The sequence below is a fragment of the Miniopterus schreibersii genome (genome assembly GCF_964146895.1).
Source record: "Miniopterus schreibersii genome assembly, chromosome: 5".
NCBI classification, from domain to species: domain Eukaryota; kingdom Metazoa; phylum Chordata; class Mammalia; order Chiroptera; family Miniopteridae; genus Miniopterus; species Miniopterus schreibersii.
Window position 1 is genome coordinate 44,025,359 of NC_138106.1, and position 15,547 is coordinate 44,040,905.

General features: G+C 32.5%; 1 protein-coding gene across 5 annotated transcripts in view; it reads right to left on the bottom strand.

Annotated features, from left to right (window-relative positions):
• The window catches only part of ACAP2 (ArfGAP with coiled-coil, ankyrin repeat and PH domains 2), a 116,090-nt gene that overhangs the window by 16,528 nt on the left and 84,015 nt on the right, over positions 1–15,547 (bottom strand). For 3 of the 5 annotated variants that reach the window (XM_081138556.1, XM_081138559.1, XM_081138558.1), the window contains 5 exons: positions 8,201–8,252; positions 6,093–6,193; positions 5,420–5,525; positions 1,613–1,821; positions 1,208–1,277 (listed from right to left, as the gene is read on the bottom strand). In XM_081138556.1, the coding sequence (XP_080994682.1) occupies positions 1,208–1,277; positions 1,613–1,821; positions 5,420–5,525; positions 6,093–6,193; positions 8,201–8,252 (538 nt within the window). Of the gene's footprint in view, positions 1–1,207; positions 1,278–1,612; positions 1,822–5,419; positions 5,526–6,092; positions 6,194–8,200; positions 8,253–11,547; positions 11,569–15,547 lie in introns of all 5 variants that reach the window. The other 2 variants (XM_081138555.1, XM_081138557.1) reach the window with 1 other exon arrangement.

The window sequence follows — 15,547 nt, forward strand, 5'->3', positions numbered from 1 at the left end:
TGAGAGCAATACCACCATTTGTCATTCTACCTCTCCTGGAGATTACCACTCCTACAGGAAAGGGTTTCTCCTCTCCCACCTGCTACTAGTTTTCTGTTCCCCCACCATGGCTAGCACAATCCTCTATATTATTCACAGTGTCTGGTAAAGTAAACAAGAAATAAGTCTAAGGCCAGACAGGTCAAGTTTTAAACAACTCAGAACTGAAGTAAACTATTTTCCCCTCATACTTCATATATATAAGTATTTCAAAATATTTTCTTTAAATGTTTCAGTCATATTTTTTTAATACATCACAGTTGTTTCAAATTTTCTAAATTGAACCCACTGAGTTCATATCTATACACAAAGTTGATGCAGAAATTAGATCTCTACCCCTCTCCCCCCACTTTCTTCACCTTTGAATTCATAGCAATTAATAGAGTCTATGTAAGTAGGGCTCTACCTTAGGAGCCAATCTATCACTTTCATTTAGACGTTTATAGAATAATTTCACAAGGCAAATTTTTTACTTTACATAATTGACAGGATTACCAGTTTATTTACAGATTGAAATAAAAAGAGAAGCACATTAAGAACACAATTTTCAGATGAAATAAATGAAGAGTATACTGCAACCTTTAAGTGGGGGGAATTAAAAGGAATATTAACTTATGAGTTTTGTAAATCTTATCAGAACCCCAGATGTGATCTAAAATTATTTGCGATATTTTCATAGGTATGAATCCTTACACACAGGAAAAGGATGTCTTGATTTGATGACTACTACCCTGACAAATGTAAATTTGCAAATGGTCCTATGCTAAAATAACCCCATGAAAACAACATACTGAAAACAACATGCCAATCCATTATAGAGCTTACTATAGCAATATGTCTCACATTTTTATCAAGAATTTATACAATTATAAAAGATTAAAATTAAGGCACAGAACCTAAGATATTTTTTGAGAAAGCATAAAAATGTAGGAACACTAGTTTCCTTAAAAAGTGAACTGACTTGGAGTTAAGAGTGCTACTACATAAACTTAGCAATTTTTAAAACCCACTATGAAAACAGCAGATTTGTCAAAATAGCCTGTTATGTTCCAAAACAATATAGTTCATTGTTAGCACTGAAAAACTCATACATTTGTAAACAAAGGTTCTAAATTCCTGAACTTTTATGTGAAAATATGAAATATTTTTTAGCAAATATTTATTTTACCTTTAAAAGTTCAGGCTCCCAGGTGTCTAAAGTTAAAGAACGTACTTTTGAAAAATGAACTCCAAGACTCCTAAGTGGGAAAAAAGACTTTGTTAATATATAAAACTATCAACTTCCATTTGCTTATTATGCAAATTAATTTTCTCTTACAATGTGGCAGTCTCTAATATAGCCCTCAACACATATATATATAGGACTACATCTTCTGATTTAATACAAAGAATGGTGAAACAAAATCTTCAAAAGCTCTTCACAAACCAGAATTGTATCCACTTTAGAGGTAAAAAAATACAAACTGGCAGTCAAATTAGGCAAGGGGAAAAGGCCTTCTAACCAATGGGATATGATAATTTACAATGTGTGTTTATCCAAAAGAAGTCCCTCACCCTGGGCAGGCCTACCCACCGGTGAATCCCAGAACACTCGATGCACAGGGTAATGCCCAGGTTGATGCTGGCCCACCGTGGGTCTGCCAGGCCACAGTCACAGCAGCTGGCATTGCCAGGGATACACTGGACTCGCTGCAATGCACTTTCTCCTTTCAATAATTTCTCTTTTGACTCATTTCCAGAATCCAGGCTTCCTGTGGATGGAGATGATTTCTTATCCAGCTTCTAAAAGAATTAAAAATTATTTGTATTTGTTTTAAAAAAAATTATAATACATGTTGCATTCTGATCAATAAATTGAAGGCCTACTATGGACCTAAACCAGGCACTGTTGGAGGCATTAGAGATTTAAGAATGGAAAGATAGCCCTGGCTGAAGTGGCTCAGTTGGTTGGAGTGTCGTCCTGTACACCAGAAGATGGCGGGTTTGATTCCTGGTCGGGGCACATACCAGGTTGCAGGTTTAATCACTAGTCGGAGCGTGTGCTGGAGGCAACTAATTCATGTTTCTCTCTCTTTGTCTCTCTTATTCCCCCACTACCTCTCTCTCTAAAACCAATTTTTTAAAAAATGGAAAGATACAGATTCCTCCGTCAACTGGCTTTTAGTCTTGTGGGAGAAATATATACACAGTTTGAATAATTATAAAGACAGTGTTTATTAAAATACATTTCATTTTCAAAACTGAGCTATCAGCTGTTAAAGTGTGTATACATTTTTTGGGACACCCTGTATATATACATACACACACACACACACACACACACACACTGATACAATGAACATATGTACAAGATACAATGTCAAAGAGAAAGGAGAACACTTATTAAAGAGGCAAATTGAGAAACAGAGGGAATAAACATGAGACTATTAAGACTCAAGAATAAAGTAAGTATTATTTTATACAAAGTTTTTCCAAGGTATTCAATGAACTGCAAGAAAGTTGTTTCAACTGCTTCAGTGAGTAACTGGAAATGGTACGGGCCTTTACTAAAGAACAGATTGGTTACATAGTTATAAATACAGAGTGAATCAACAATAGAATACACAATATCTAAGAATGTCATGAGCTATTAGAACAAGCAAAAGGTGGCAGATAAGCAAAAAGCTAATTTTTTAAGTTCATAGAAAAGTCTATACCAATAATAAACAAATAGAAAGATGTAGTTTGGGGATCCTAAAGATATGACCTAAAAGGTATTTGGGTTTAGCCTAGTCGGTGTGGCATCAACCTATGATCCAGGAGATGTGCTAGAAAATGGGTAAATGGTAACTGAACAGACCTAGGCCAAATCTAAGGATGGTAAGTAAGAAAAATCTCAGAGTTCACCAATTTACATCATGTAACATTCAGAGGGCTTAAGAACTTAAACCAGAGATTTTCAACCTTTTTCATCTCATGGCACACACATAAACTAATTATTAAAATTCTGCGGCACACCAAAAAATGTATTTTTTGCTGATCTCACACAAAAAATAGGTATAATTTTGATTCATACACACTAGATGGCTATTGTTGTATTGGCTCTTGTCATTTTTTTATTTGACAATCTAAGGGAAAAGAGGTCAGTGCACCTGACTAAATAGTCCGGTATTACACGTTTTAAAAATTCTTGTGGCACACTGTTTGAAAATCGCTGATTTATACTAGTTAACCCTGGAAGTAGGAATAAAAGGTGGAAGAATGATTGTTTAACAAGCAGTTAGAGTCCCAGATCCCCTCCCCAACTCTGTGCCATTAGGGGACTGCTCTCTACTCATAAACTAAAATGACTGAAAGTTTATTCTCTGGTGAAGTCAAACAGAGAGTATGTGGATGGGGTTTACCTGAAAGGGTGGAAGGCAGAAGATTAAATGAATATATACACACTGAATGTTGAGACTCCCAATAATGAGTTCCCAGGAAGCCCCTTAGACCCCTATGCAGGAGACTGGTGAGTGTTTTCTAGGGAATCATACTTGCTGAAAAGACTCCAAAGTTCTTAACTCTGGTTGTTCCTCAAAAAATAAATGCTCCAGACTTTAGCAAAGCTCACAGTCAACAAAGTCCTAACTATGTACTCAGAGCTTCCAAACAGGTTTTCAGTTACCTTGTAATCATGAGCAGGTTGCCAGATAGCCAAGGAAAGCCTCTAACACAATAGTTCTCAACATTACATGTACACAGAAATCACCTAGGAATCTTTAAAAAATATTGATGCCTGGGTTCCAACTCCATTCAGCTGTTCAGTGGTGTACTCTAATACTGGGATTTTTCTTAAGGCTCCCTGTGTTATCATAATGTATAGTCAAGGCTCTAACAATGCAGCCATGAAAAAAGAACAGGTTTACATGTACAAGCATTCAGCAAACAAAAAGAAACTCTCGGAAATGAAATATGTGCTACCAGAACTGAAATATTCAATAGAAGGTTTGGAAGATTATTAACTGAGGAAATCTCTCAGAAATTAGAGCAAAAATACACAAAAAATTAGAAAATCCTAAGATAAGACAAGAAATTCCAGGGGGCAGAAACAAACAAACAGGGAAATTGGAGAGGAATACTACAAAAGATAGTACTAAGAAAGACTCCAATAGCAACACTGGAAACTAGAAAAACAATGCAGCTAAAATTCTTAAGAATAATTATGTCCAACCTAAAAATTCTAACCCAACCAAGCTATCAAACAAATATGACAATGGAATAAAGACATTTTCAGACATGCGTGGACTCACAAAAGACTCATTTTCAGGATCCAACTGAACAAAGTGGTAAGTTCCATTTCTCAAGACTCACTGCTGGCCTTGCTCAAGAGTTTGCAAACTCACTGGGAAGCTGAAGCCAGACTATGACTCCAGAGTCCATATTCAGCTTATCTTCTCCTGCAGGAAGACTTCAACTAAGAGACAATTTGAGCCTTCCTTTTTTACTTTTTACCCAATTTTAATTTTAAATACCTTTCACAAGTCAATATTTTATTATTAATTAAAATAATATTTGGGAAAAATACTTGCATCAGAATATCTTATGTCAAACTGGGACAATATTCAAATATGGAATTAAACATATATTGAAATATTGAAATAAAATGATAGGTAAAGCCGCCCTGGCCGATGTGGCTCAGTTGGTTGGGCATTGTCCCGTGCACCAAAAAGTTGCTGGTTCCATTCCAGGTCAGGGCACATGCCCGGGGTTTGGGATTTTGAGCTCGATCCCCAGTAGGGGGCGTGGCATGCAGGAGGCAGCTGATGGATGCTTGGATCTCACATGGATCACTGTTTTTCTCCTCTCTCTCTCCTCCCCTCCTCTCTAAAAATCAATAAAAATATCATTTTTATTAATGATAGGTAAAGTCAACAGTAGTAAACAAAAGAGAAATTGAATCTAGATTTTAAAAATAAACCCTATTTCAATTACCAAAAAAATAATCCTCCATAAAAGATGAATGTTATGAGTGGACGGGGTCGAAAGATACAAACTCCTAGTTATAAAATAAGTAAGTCATGCAGATATAATGTACAGTGTGGTGACTATAGTTAATAACACTATATTGCATATTTGAAAGTTGCTAAGAGAGTAAATCTTAAAAGGTCTCATCACAAGAAAAAAACTTTGTTACTGTGTATGGTGATGGATGCTAACTGGACTTACTGTGGTGATCATTTTGTAGTATACACAAATAATGAATCATTATGGTGTATGTCAAACTAATAAAAGGTTATTTGTCAATTACATATAACTCTATTAAAAAAATTTTAAAGAATGTTATAATCATACAATGTTGCAACTAAAATGAAAAACCTTGGGCTACTTATCATTTGGTATTGCAGTAGTGTTTACTAACCTCTGATTCATCACCCTTCTCTCTATAAGCAGTAGCAATACTGGTCTGAACAGCCTTAATCCATGCCTGGCGCAGCTTTTCAGAATCTGCCTGAAGCATACAACTTCTAAAAGGAAATAACATTGTTTTCTCAGTCACTAAATTAACCCAAAGAATAATAAGGTTTACTTTTTTGCCGACTTTGTTATTTAATAATTTTCTAATAAAAATAATCATTTCTGTAGAAAGATTTTATTTCATCTATCTTTAGGACAGAGTGTATTCATTAAGAAATCAAGGTATCAATGAAGTAAGTTACCTATTGGAAAGAAATCAAACAAACTTACCATATAAACATAACACATTTTTTTCTATTGGGTAGAAATATAAAATGATAGTTTTAAAAAGACTGATCTATGAGTTCACTTTATCATCCATGACAGTTAAAAAGTTTTCATATGGCCACACCAATAATCTTTATGGAATTTAAAGAATATGATACTGGGTACAAGTTATAGAAATCTAACTCTAATACCTATAATTACTAATTAACATAATTTATTTTTAAAATGCTTTTTTTTAGTTAGCACAGAATATCACAAGTGAAACCCAAATCTTTCTCTACTCTTGAAAGTTCTTTAAGACAAACTATAGAAACATAAAAGCAACTCTCAAATTCTTTAGAACCACTCACTTTGTTGGAGAGACCACCTCAAAGCAAAATCGCCGTTCTATGTCTTCACAATGTTTCACTGTGCAGAGCCTTAGATCTTCCACTACCACAGTGGGGTTATCCTATAAGGAAACAGAATTCCCATATTTATCAATCTAGGTTTTAAATACTACTACCAATAATACTTAAAAATATTACTTGGAATAAATGGTCTCATTTTAAAGATGTATATTTTTTCAGCCCGGCTGGGCATGGCTCAGCAGTTGAGCATCGACCTAGGATCCAGGTGACCAGGGTTCGATTCCTGGTCAGGGCACATGCCCGGGTTGCGGCTCGATCCCTAGTTGAGGGCGTGCAGGAGGCAGCTGATCAATGACTCTCTCATCATTGATGTTTTTATCTCTCTCTCCCTCTCCTTTCCTCTCTCTGAAATCAATAAAGATATATTTTAAAAAAATAAAGATGTATATTTTTTCTTATTTTGGATTAGAAACAGGAGCTATCAACACAGTTATAACTAATAAAGGTAATTCTGCCCTGTTAATAATTTTACCTGCCTCATAGAATTGCTGTATAAGAATTAAATGAAATAGTGTACGCTTAGTCCAAAACTTGGCAATTTATTAGTAGGTGCTCAATAAATGTTAGCTTCCTGTTAATTTTCTTCAATATCCATTATGCACCTGGGTCCCTACTCACATATAATAAAAACTACTTTCCTCCATAAAAGAAGTCTTTAATGAGCCAAGCTTTAAATAACGGCGGGGTGCCTATATATATCCTTCTTAAAACAAGAAAGGTTTTATCATTTCCTAGTACTTAATAAAAAGATAAATCAAAATGAAGTTTATCAGAGTAGAAGAAACCATGAACTAATTGGTTAAAATAAAGGACCTGTGTGGAAAAAAACTGCAACCATAGAACCAAACAAGTAAAATTTCATATTGTGTCACCTCAAGAGTAAAGTGACTATTTTAAATTTACAGCTGAATGTATCACTCATAAAGGCTAACTGGGTAAAAGCCAAGTCAGCAATTAACTAATGGCTCTTTTTTTCTAATTTGGAGGCGGGGGGGTGGGGGGGTGGAAGTTGAAGTATTTATTGATGTGTTTAAACTCTGTACATTCTTTACAGATCAGGTTAAGGAGTTTGTAGGTCAAGTTTATCTGTGCATAGTGGTTAGAGACATTGGTAAGGAAAAGTGAGGAAAATAAAAAAACAAGGTCACTGGAAAACAGAAAAAAATACACCACAGGTTACCAGAACCTTCAAAATAAAAAAAGAAAAAGCTAAGACGTGTGTGAAGGAAACAAAATCTTCCATGCTTTGCATGGTGTCTACAGACCATTTCAATACCCTTTTTCCACATAAAGCAAACCTCCCAGGGTCTCTCCTGGGCCACTATCACCTGCAACTGTAGTTTTCTGACTGAACACCAACAAGGCTGGTGACAGGAGAGGGAGGGCAGAGAAGCTGAGGCACAGCAGGGAGAGGCAGAGATCAGTGCCTTCAGAGGGAAATGTCCAAAGAGGTCAAGGCCGCACATTCAGACATTAGGAGGGAAATGAATTGTCACATTGTCAAGTCACATGTAATTTCAGTACACCTTTCCAATAAATAAAAATTCCTCACGCTTAAAATAAGGTTCAGAAAAATGAATATATAAAAACAACATTAACATATTTAGAGGTTTTTCTTTAACTTACTTCAAGGTTACATTTTAATGCCATTTCTATATTATCACCTGTGCCCATTTGGTGATATTTCTTAAAGGCATCCTTTTCTACAGTCTCCAAATAGTACTATGGAATGGCAGTACTATTCTTGTCACACAAATAGACAACGAAACATGAAGAAAAAAAGTATTAACCCTGGGTCAGAAAAAATCCATCTCAAAGCTAGGAATTAAGAATTCGGGATTCAAAATCACTCTGCTTTTAAGTATTGAATGTTGATACTTTCCACTTCTGAATCCTCTTATACACATCCAAACATAAAACTAATTAACAGTAATTTCCCACACATGAGTAATTATGTACTTCAATGCTTTCCCAAGACAAACAGATAAAGAACCAAAACTGGGGATTCACTGAAGGTTTTTCACTTAATTACTTAACAAAAAACATACCTTAAACTTTTTCTGGTAAACCAACTGATTGTTCTGTATTGAAAACCAGCGTCTAAATAAATACAAAATAGATTAAATTTTCACAAACACAATTTATTTCAGTTGTTGTTAGGTACAAAATATTTGGGAAAGCACTAGAAAATCAGTTTATGATAATTATATTTTGAGAAGTACATTGTTTTGTTTTGCTTTATATAAACTAGAGCCAATGAAATAACTACTGAAAGAACGATTTTAAACAATTTTAAAACCACAGATTCAAGAAGTAAAATTACTATATTTTGATTCATTTTAAGTCAACAATTTAAATCCTAACAAAAGCTACCTTTTATGCTATCATCAAATAATAATTGCTTTAAAGTAAAAATTTGTTTGTTTTTTCCTGAGGTTCCTCAAAATAACCAAAATCTCTCCCCCCAAATAATTGTTTTTATTATAAATCGGAAATAAATTTATATTGTAAATAAGACTATACATTTGTATACATTAAAACAATGAAATAAATGGTGCTTTGTTTTCAACCATTCTGCAGCTAATTCAGCAAGTAATTTGGTAAGCAAAACAGAAAATTAAATCATCATTTTACAATTGCTATCAAACAGGAGACAACTGCCAATTTACTTGGCCTACTTTCATATAATCACAGAAACAGAATAACCAAAGTTATTTTTAAAACGATTCATCCAACTATTTATATTGTTCTGCTCATTACTGTAAATTATTAGGCAATCCTCTTTAGAAGAAAAAGCTAAGCTACTTATGGCATATTTACTAATTCTAATTTATTAAAACAGTAAAAGGACCTAAAGACTTACAAAAAATAAAAAAAATCACAGCCAAAAGCGATTCATAAAAGAAAGCAAAAATTCTCATCAAGCATGAAAGGTAAAACAATACTTGAGTCATTATTTTAAAATTAGTTTCATGTGAGATGATTTCTATTGTAAACATTAGTTATTAATCTATTAGCAGATAGAGATTCTACCTTTTCATTGATACTAAAAAAAAAAAGCACTATAAATTGTATTTAGACATATTTAGAATTTCTATTTTTAAAATTAATTCTCCAAAGCTGAGGAAATGATTTTCTATTTTTAAGCTAGACAGATTGTTAGGTTTTCTTGCTGCTTTAAAAAGGTATCACCTTTACCATTAATAGAGATTTGTTAAATTAGCATCTAGATAAAACCAAGTAGGTTGCCTCTAAATGCAAATGATCAAGAGGCAGGCTAGAAAAGGAAGAACTTCTGGGTTTCTTTGCTTTGGGACACACAATTGGTTAGAAATGTTAAAGGAAATGCCTACAAACAAACAAAATGGTGCAGCCCTGCCACATGGGATGACATGCAATGGAAGCAATCTCTGATACTGATTGAAGTATTTTTTTTAATAATTTGAGGAAGGATGAACTACATTAATAAAAATTCTTGTGTTTTGTAGTAATCATATTATGATAACTTGATGAAAAACTACATAGAGTTTTACTGCACAAAGGAAAAACATCCATAAAACCATGTAAGCTTCTCATGCTTCTTAGTCTTCAAAAACTAAATTTATTTGGACATGCTGCATCTTAGGATAGTAACCTCTAAAAATAATAACAAATTAGATTAAAAACTTATGTCTTTTTGTCAGAGATCATTTCTCTGATTAATAACTTTACAGATCATACATATTTCTGAAACCTAGTTCCCTGCCATTTCTCTGTGTCTGGTGACTTTCTCATATCATCAGTTTTTGTACACTAAGAAAGACACTATAAATTCATCTTAATTGGGCAATGCCTCCTAAGGAATAAAATCATAATGAATCGTAGGCAGAAAAAATTTTCACTTACTAAGATCTGTATATCTTATGACACACTCTCCCCTCCTCTATCCTTAAAGAAAAAGAGCTAACTATACTCATTTACATTGATCAAGACTAATCAGGTAAGTAAAATGGAATATAATTTTTAATTGCTCCTATAGAATAATCCTAGTTACTATTAATATTTTTATTAAAAGGAAAAATGAGACAGTTCATATTCCTATGGAATATAGAAAAATACTTAACATTTTTAAGCTCATGCTATCCAAAATTTGATTTTGGGTAGCATGAGCTTAAAAAGGGCAATTAAATAATAAAAAAGACAAATTTTGGAAAGCATTGTATTGACAACTATACTATATTCTACAAGATTCAGAAGCTGTCACAAGCCAAAATATAAGGCAGTGTTTTAAAAAGGAAAATTTGCCCTGGCCGATGTGACTCAGTGATTAGGGTGCTGGCCCGAGCACTGAAGGGTCCTGGGTTCAATTCCAGTCAAGGGCACATACCTGGGTTGCAGGTTAGATTCCCAGCCCGGTCGGGGCGCATGCGAGAGACAATCAAACAATGTGTACCTGTATCTGTATCTCTCTCTCCCCCTCCCTTCTACTCTCTCTAAAAATCAATGGGAGAAATGTCCTAGGGTGAGGATTAACAAAAATAAGTAAATAAAAAGAAAAATTTCTTGGTTCATTAAGAGAAATAAGACACCATTTTATGTCTCTCTCAAAATGAAGTAACTCAATATAATAAAGATTTGAACCAAAATATTATTTCATAAGTAATTAAATATTATTAAATTGTAAATACCAATGAGTTTTCCAGATGACAAAATTGAGGGAGAAGAAAATATATGTTAAAAAAATAAATCAAGTATCTTTTACCCTGTTTGATCACTAGTCCCAGAACTATACTTGAAATTAAGAACAGGGGTAAAGGTCAAGCTTCTAAACTGGTAGAAGCTCTTTCACTAAAACCATACAGAAAATGGATTCTTGCACACATTCATGTAGGTGCCAAACAGGTGAACATTTAACAAAATTAAAAGTCTGAACATTTATCCTCCTTTATTTCAAATTCAATTTTATTTTTCACACGGAAAAAGACCAAAATGGTAAAAACAAAACACAAAGTCTAGGAACTAAAGACGTTTCCTTTCAACATAACCAACATGGTTATTACCAAAGGGACTAATTCCTAGTTACTGTTTAAATTTTTGAAAAGCATTTACTAACTTATTTCCCTTAAAAAAAAAAAAAAAAAGATATCATTATTACTCAATGTATAATCTTCTTTGAGTAGCTATAAACAGATCAAATGTTCTTTCCAGATTAAAAGCAATTGAGGAGATGGGCAATGAAAAGGTATAATTTCGTTCCTCAAATTAAGATGTTTACATTTTCTTCCCAATTTAAAATATGAGACTTTATATCCATTGCAAGTAATCCAAACGAAACGTAGGTTAATTATGAGCTTTCTCGTGCCAAAGAGGAAACTGGAGTAAGGTAGGGGGTGAGGGGAAGAAAGCCATTTGGTACCTGGTATGATCGGGCTTTTTCCTGTCATGTGAAAAAATGGGGCAGATTAAAACATAAGGGAAAGGTGGTAAAAGAATGAAAACGCAAATGTGCAAAATAAGCAAAGGACTAGCATGATATGAAAATAAAGCAAGAATTAAAGGAACAAGCTTAAGCTTATAACCTAACAAAATAATCGAAAATATCTGTTGCATTTTTTCACATATTATACATAAATCCACGTGTACAATTAATTCCAACTCTTAGGAATCTGAAACACTAATATTTCAGAAATATTCAAAACTCTTCTTCAAGTATTATGGCAAAGAAAGTTCTGGTAGGACTTAGCACACTTGTGCATACCTCTATTATTATTTTCTGCCTCTATTCTCATAGCTATTAAATATAGATAGTACCTTTCTTCATCTTAACAATGTGTTCCTTATACATCACTATAGATATATCTATATAAACCTGAGACAAATAAAAACTTTTCATAAGAAAAGTGGGATGACTAATTAAGAATGTCAGTGATTATAAAATATTATCAGCCAAATAAACTCACCCACTTGCTCACCCCCTTTTCATTAAATGATAGCAGAAACTCTAAGGCCACACATAAGTAGAGTACATCTTTAACCTATGTATATACTTTTTGTTTTAAAACAAAGTCAAACAAAATAAAAATGCATACCTGTACTAGCAGCATATTAGATACTTTGCTTTAAGAAACTGTATAATACATTTTATGATTTTAACTATATTTTCTAGTTTAACAAAGACTGAGCATAGCACATAATTATTCAACTTTATTAGTTTTACTAGTTTACAACTAAATAATGTTAATATTTAATTATTTTCCTTGTTTATCTATCCTTTCTGAATTTACCATGAAAAGTAAGAGAGAAATATAGACACTAGTAATCCATCTATCTCTGATTTGAGCCTGAAGTAGAGTTGCCACAGAGAAAATGGCCTGATATTGAAATATTATTTTGGCAGATCTCATATGTCTTCAGAAAATATATATATTATAGACGTATAAAAATCTTAAGACACCAAAAGCCAGAAATCTGAAACCAACCAGAAACAAGCTCAACTATTCACGAGACACAAAGCGTTTTAATTCCTTATGCTACTTCAACCACATCACACAAAATATGGTCTCTTCAGTTAAATTTCAGGTTATAGAATACTTTTTCAAGATATACTTAGATTTTATGAAGCACAAGGTCAGGTTTTAAAACTATCAGAAATTCGTAGTCAAATTCACATTTTTCTCAGGAAGGAGGTCTATTTAAAAAGTTGATTTTGAAAATATTATATGCCAACCATTCTATAAAAATATAAATAGTGGCTAACTTGTGATCATATGATTGGTACCTATGGTGATTATGACCCAAAAAAAAGTTCCCCTAAAACTAACCCACGCACAATCTAAATAAATAAATAAATAAATAAACAAATCTTAAACAGTAGGCAGAAAAATATTGAAGAGCTGGGTTCCTGGATTTTTAAAGTTAATGCACAAATATCACAAATACACAGTTTTTTTTTCAGAGGCTAGTAGACTGTATTAAATCAAGCTAGACAGAACTAATTTGAGGAGTGGGTTAGACACTAAAATCATATATAGGCAAAAAAAATTATTTGCAAGTATTTCCTGAAATTCAATTTTTTAAAAACTTAAGAAATTTAGATACCTTCTAAATTTTTATAATTAAAAAGCAGAAGAAAATTCTAAATAATATTTAATAAATAACTCTTTCTTTCTTTTCCCTTTTATAGTTATAGGCTTATAACCTAGAAAAGATTTAAGACTTCTATTACAAGGTTTTCACTTTTGCTTTTTATTTGTGAAAGGGTTTTATATAAGCTTATATGCTCTATTCCTACAAGTCCGTTTTACCAATGTTTTCATCAAAATGTTCTTTAAAAGTTCATGAAAATGAAATTAATTTGCTATCTATAATTTTTCCTAATGGACTAAGAAGGTTTTTAAAAATGGTTTCTAAGCTGCTTTTTTTCTTGTTAATCCTCCAAATTTTCTTTTTATTGTTGACATAATTCCCCCTAAGCTATTTTTTAATAGCTGAAGTTGTATTTTGCTTTATCAAAATATAGACTGCTTGGAATTTCCATATCAAGTTTTAAAAAATGACAATTTTGGGGTCTCAATTTTGTTGCAAACCACCTGTGTGACCTTAAACGAGCAACCATCTCTCAGCACCTCCATTTCTTTACCAACAATTAGGGTGTTGAACTATACAATCTATGAATCTATGATTTGAATCAATAAGTGTCATCCCACTACATATAGATGGTATCTCCTTTATAAAACAGTCTCATTTCTAAAGTTACTGTCTTTTTCATTTTGCAAATGGTAGATAACGTGTCTACAATTGAGAATTTAATAGTTATCTCCTATGAGACTTTATATTTTAATATCTGCTAATTAATAGAATTCATGAAACAAATAATAAAAACAAAAAGGTCCATGCTTAAATCAGAATTCATTTTTTCTATTGCTGTAAATAGCAATGCAATTTTCCACTAACACTGCTTCATTCTGAAGTCTGAGATCACTTTCACGGGAGTGTCCCATGGAAGTTCATTTCATTCTTCTTAACATAATGGTATAGTTTTACGGATTTATTGTATTTTCACAATGTTAAACTTTAAGTAGGCTGTTTTGAAATCTGAAGGTTAAAATTCAGTTCTAACATTACCTCATGAAACTGTATTGGTTGAGATATCTTTATTATAAAAATTAGATATTTATTTTAATTTATTTTAATTTCCTACTCTGGCTATGGGAATTTGCCAGGAAAGGCTTAAAAGATTATTGACTGAGTTTTTACAGCTTAGAAAACTGAGTTTTAAATTTTCTTTTTCTTTTTACAATAGCTCATAACATTATTTTTCACCAGACCATCTTAGTTGGTCCTTCTATATTCATATATTATTTTTAAAGTTCTATATAACTCAAAGAGGCTTAACATCATGTATAATCATTATTCTTTCCAATTTATATTCATTCTCAGGTAAAGAAAAATCATTTCAAATAAAACACACCATGTACCATTTAAAATTTGGTAATACCAAGTTCTAGGGAAATGCTCAAATTTGAAAATATCAGTGAACCTCATCACCAAGAAATCAAAATAAGTAGAGTAGGAACCCATTTCAATATATTGAATATTCAAACATGACCATGTCCATTTAAACAAAAATGTATACTAAAGTTGCCAACAAAATTCTACTTATTTTGCTAATATACATTTTAAAAAAATAAAATCTTCTCTATAATTAAGTGAATTTATATCCTGTTCAAGTTACAAATAAAATTTATACATTCAACCAATAATATAATATGAAATCAATTAACCAGAACTCAATACTATTTTGAATTATTGCAAAATTGTTTTGGCTACTACTTTTTTCTTTTGCAAAAAGATAGGCAACATTGACTAAAAGACCAACCACTGCTTCTCAGAAGGATGATTCTGAGACAACCCAATCTTTTTTTTATGCCTTAATGTCTGAAGTGATGTCACTTTACTATATTAATACATGGGAAAATACAATAAAGTATTTTATACATTCATTCATGTGACAGAATTTACTGAATTACTATTTTAGAGAAATCAATTTAGAGAAAAAAAATCAGAGTTTTTGGTAACTATCAAGTTTAGAATAAAGGAGCACCAGCTGCCACACACACTTCACATAAGAACAATCCCATTTCCTAAAACTCCTGGTTAATTAAAATTATTGCAAAGATCAGAATCACCTGGCTTAAAGTTCATAAATAAACACTAAGTAAAAATGTACATAAGTATCACATGGGACAGGAAATCAAAGGGGGGGGGTTCACTTGGCCTATTTAACCATTATATTCAATACATAATTTGTAATCAGATCTATTTCCTAACAAATAGGAAAGGCAGCTCAAATTCGAAATTTCCTTATTATAATGGTCTAGTCAGTATAAACCAATCACTATAAAAACTCTCCTTGC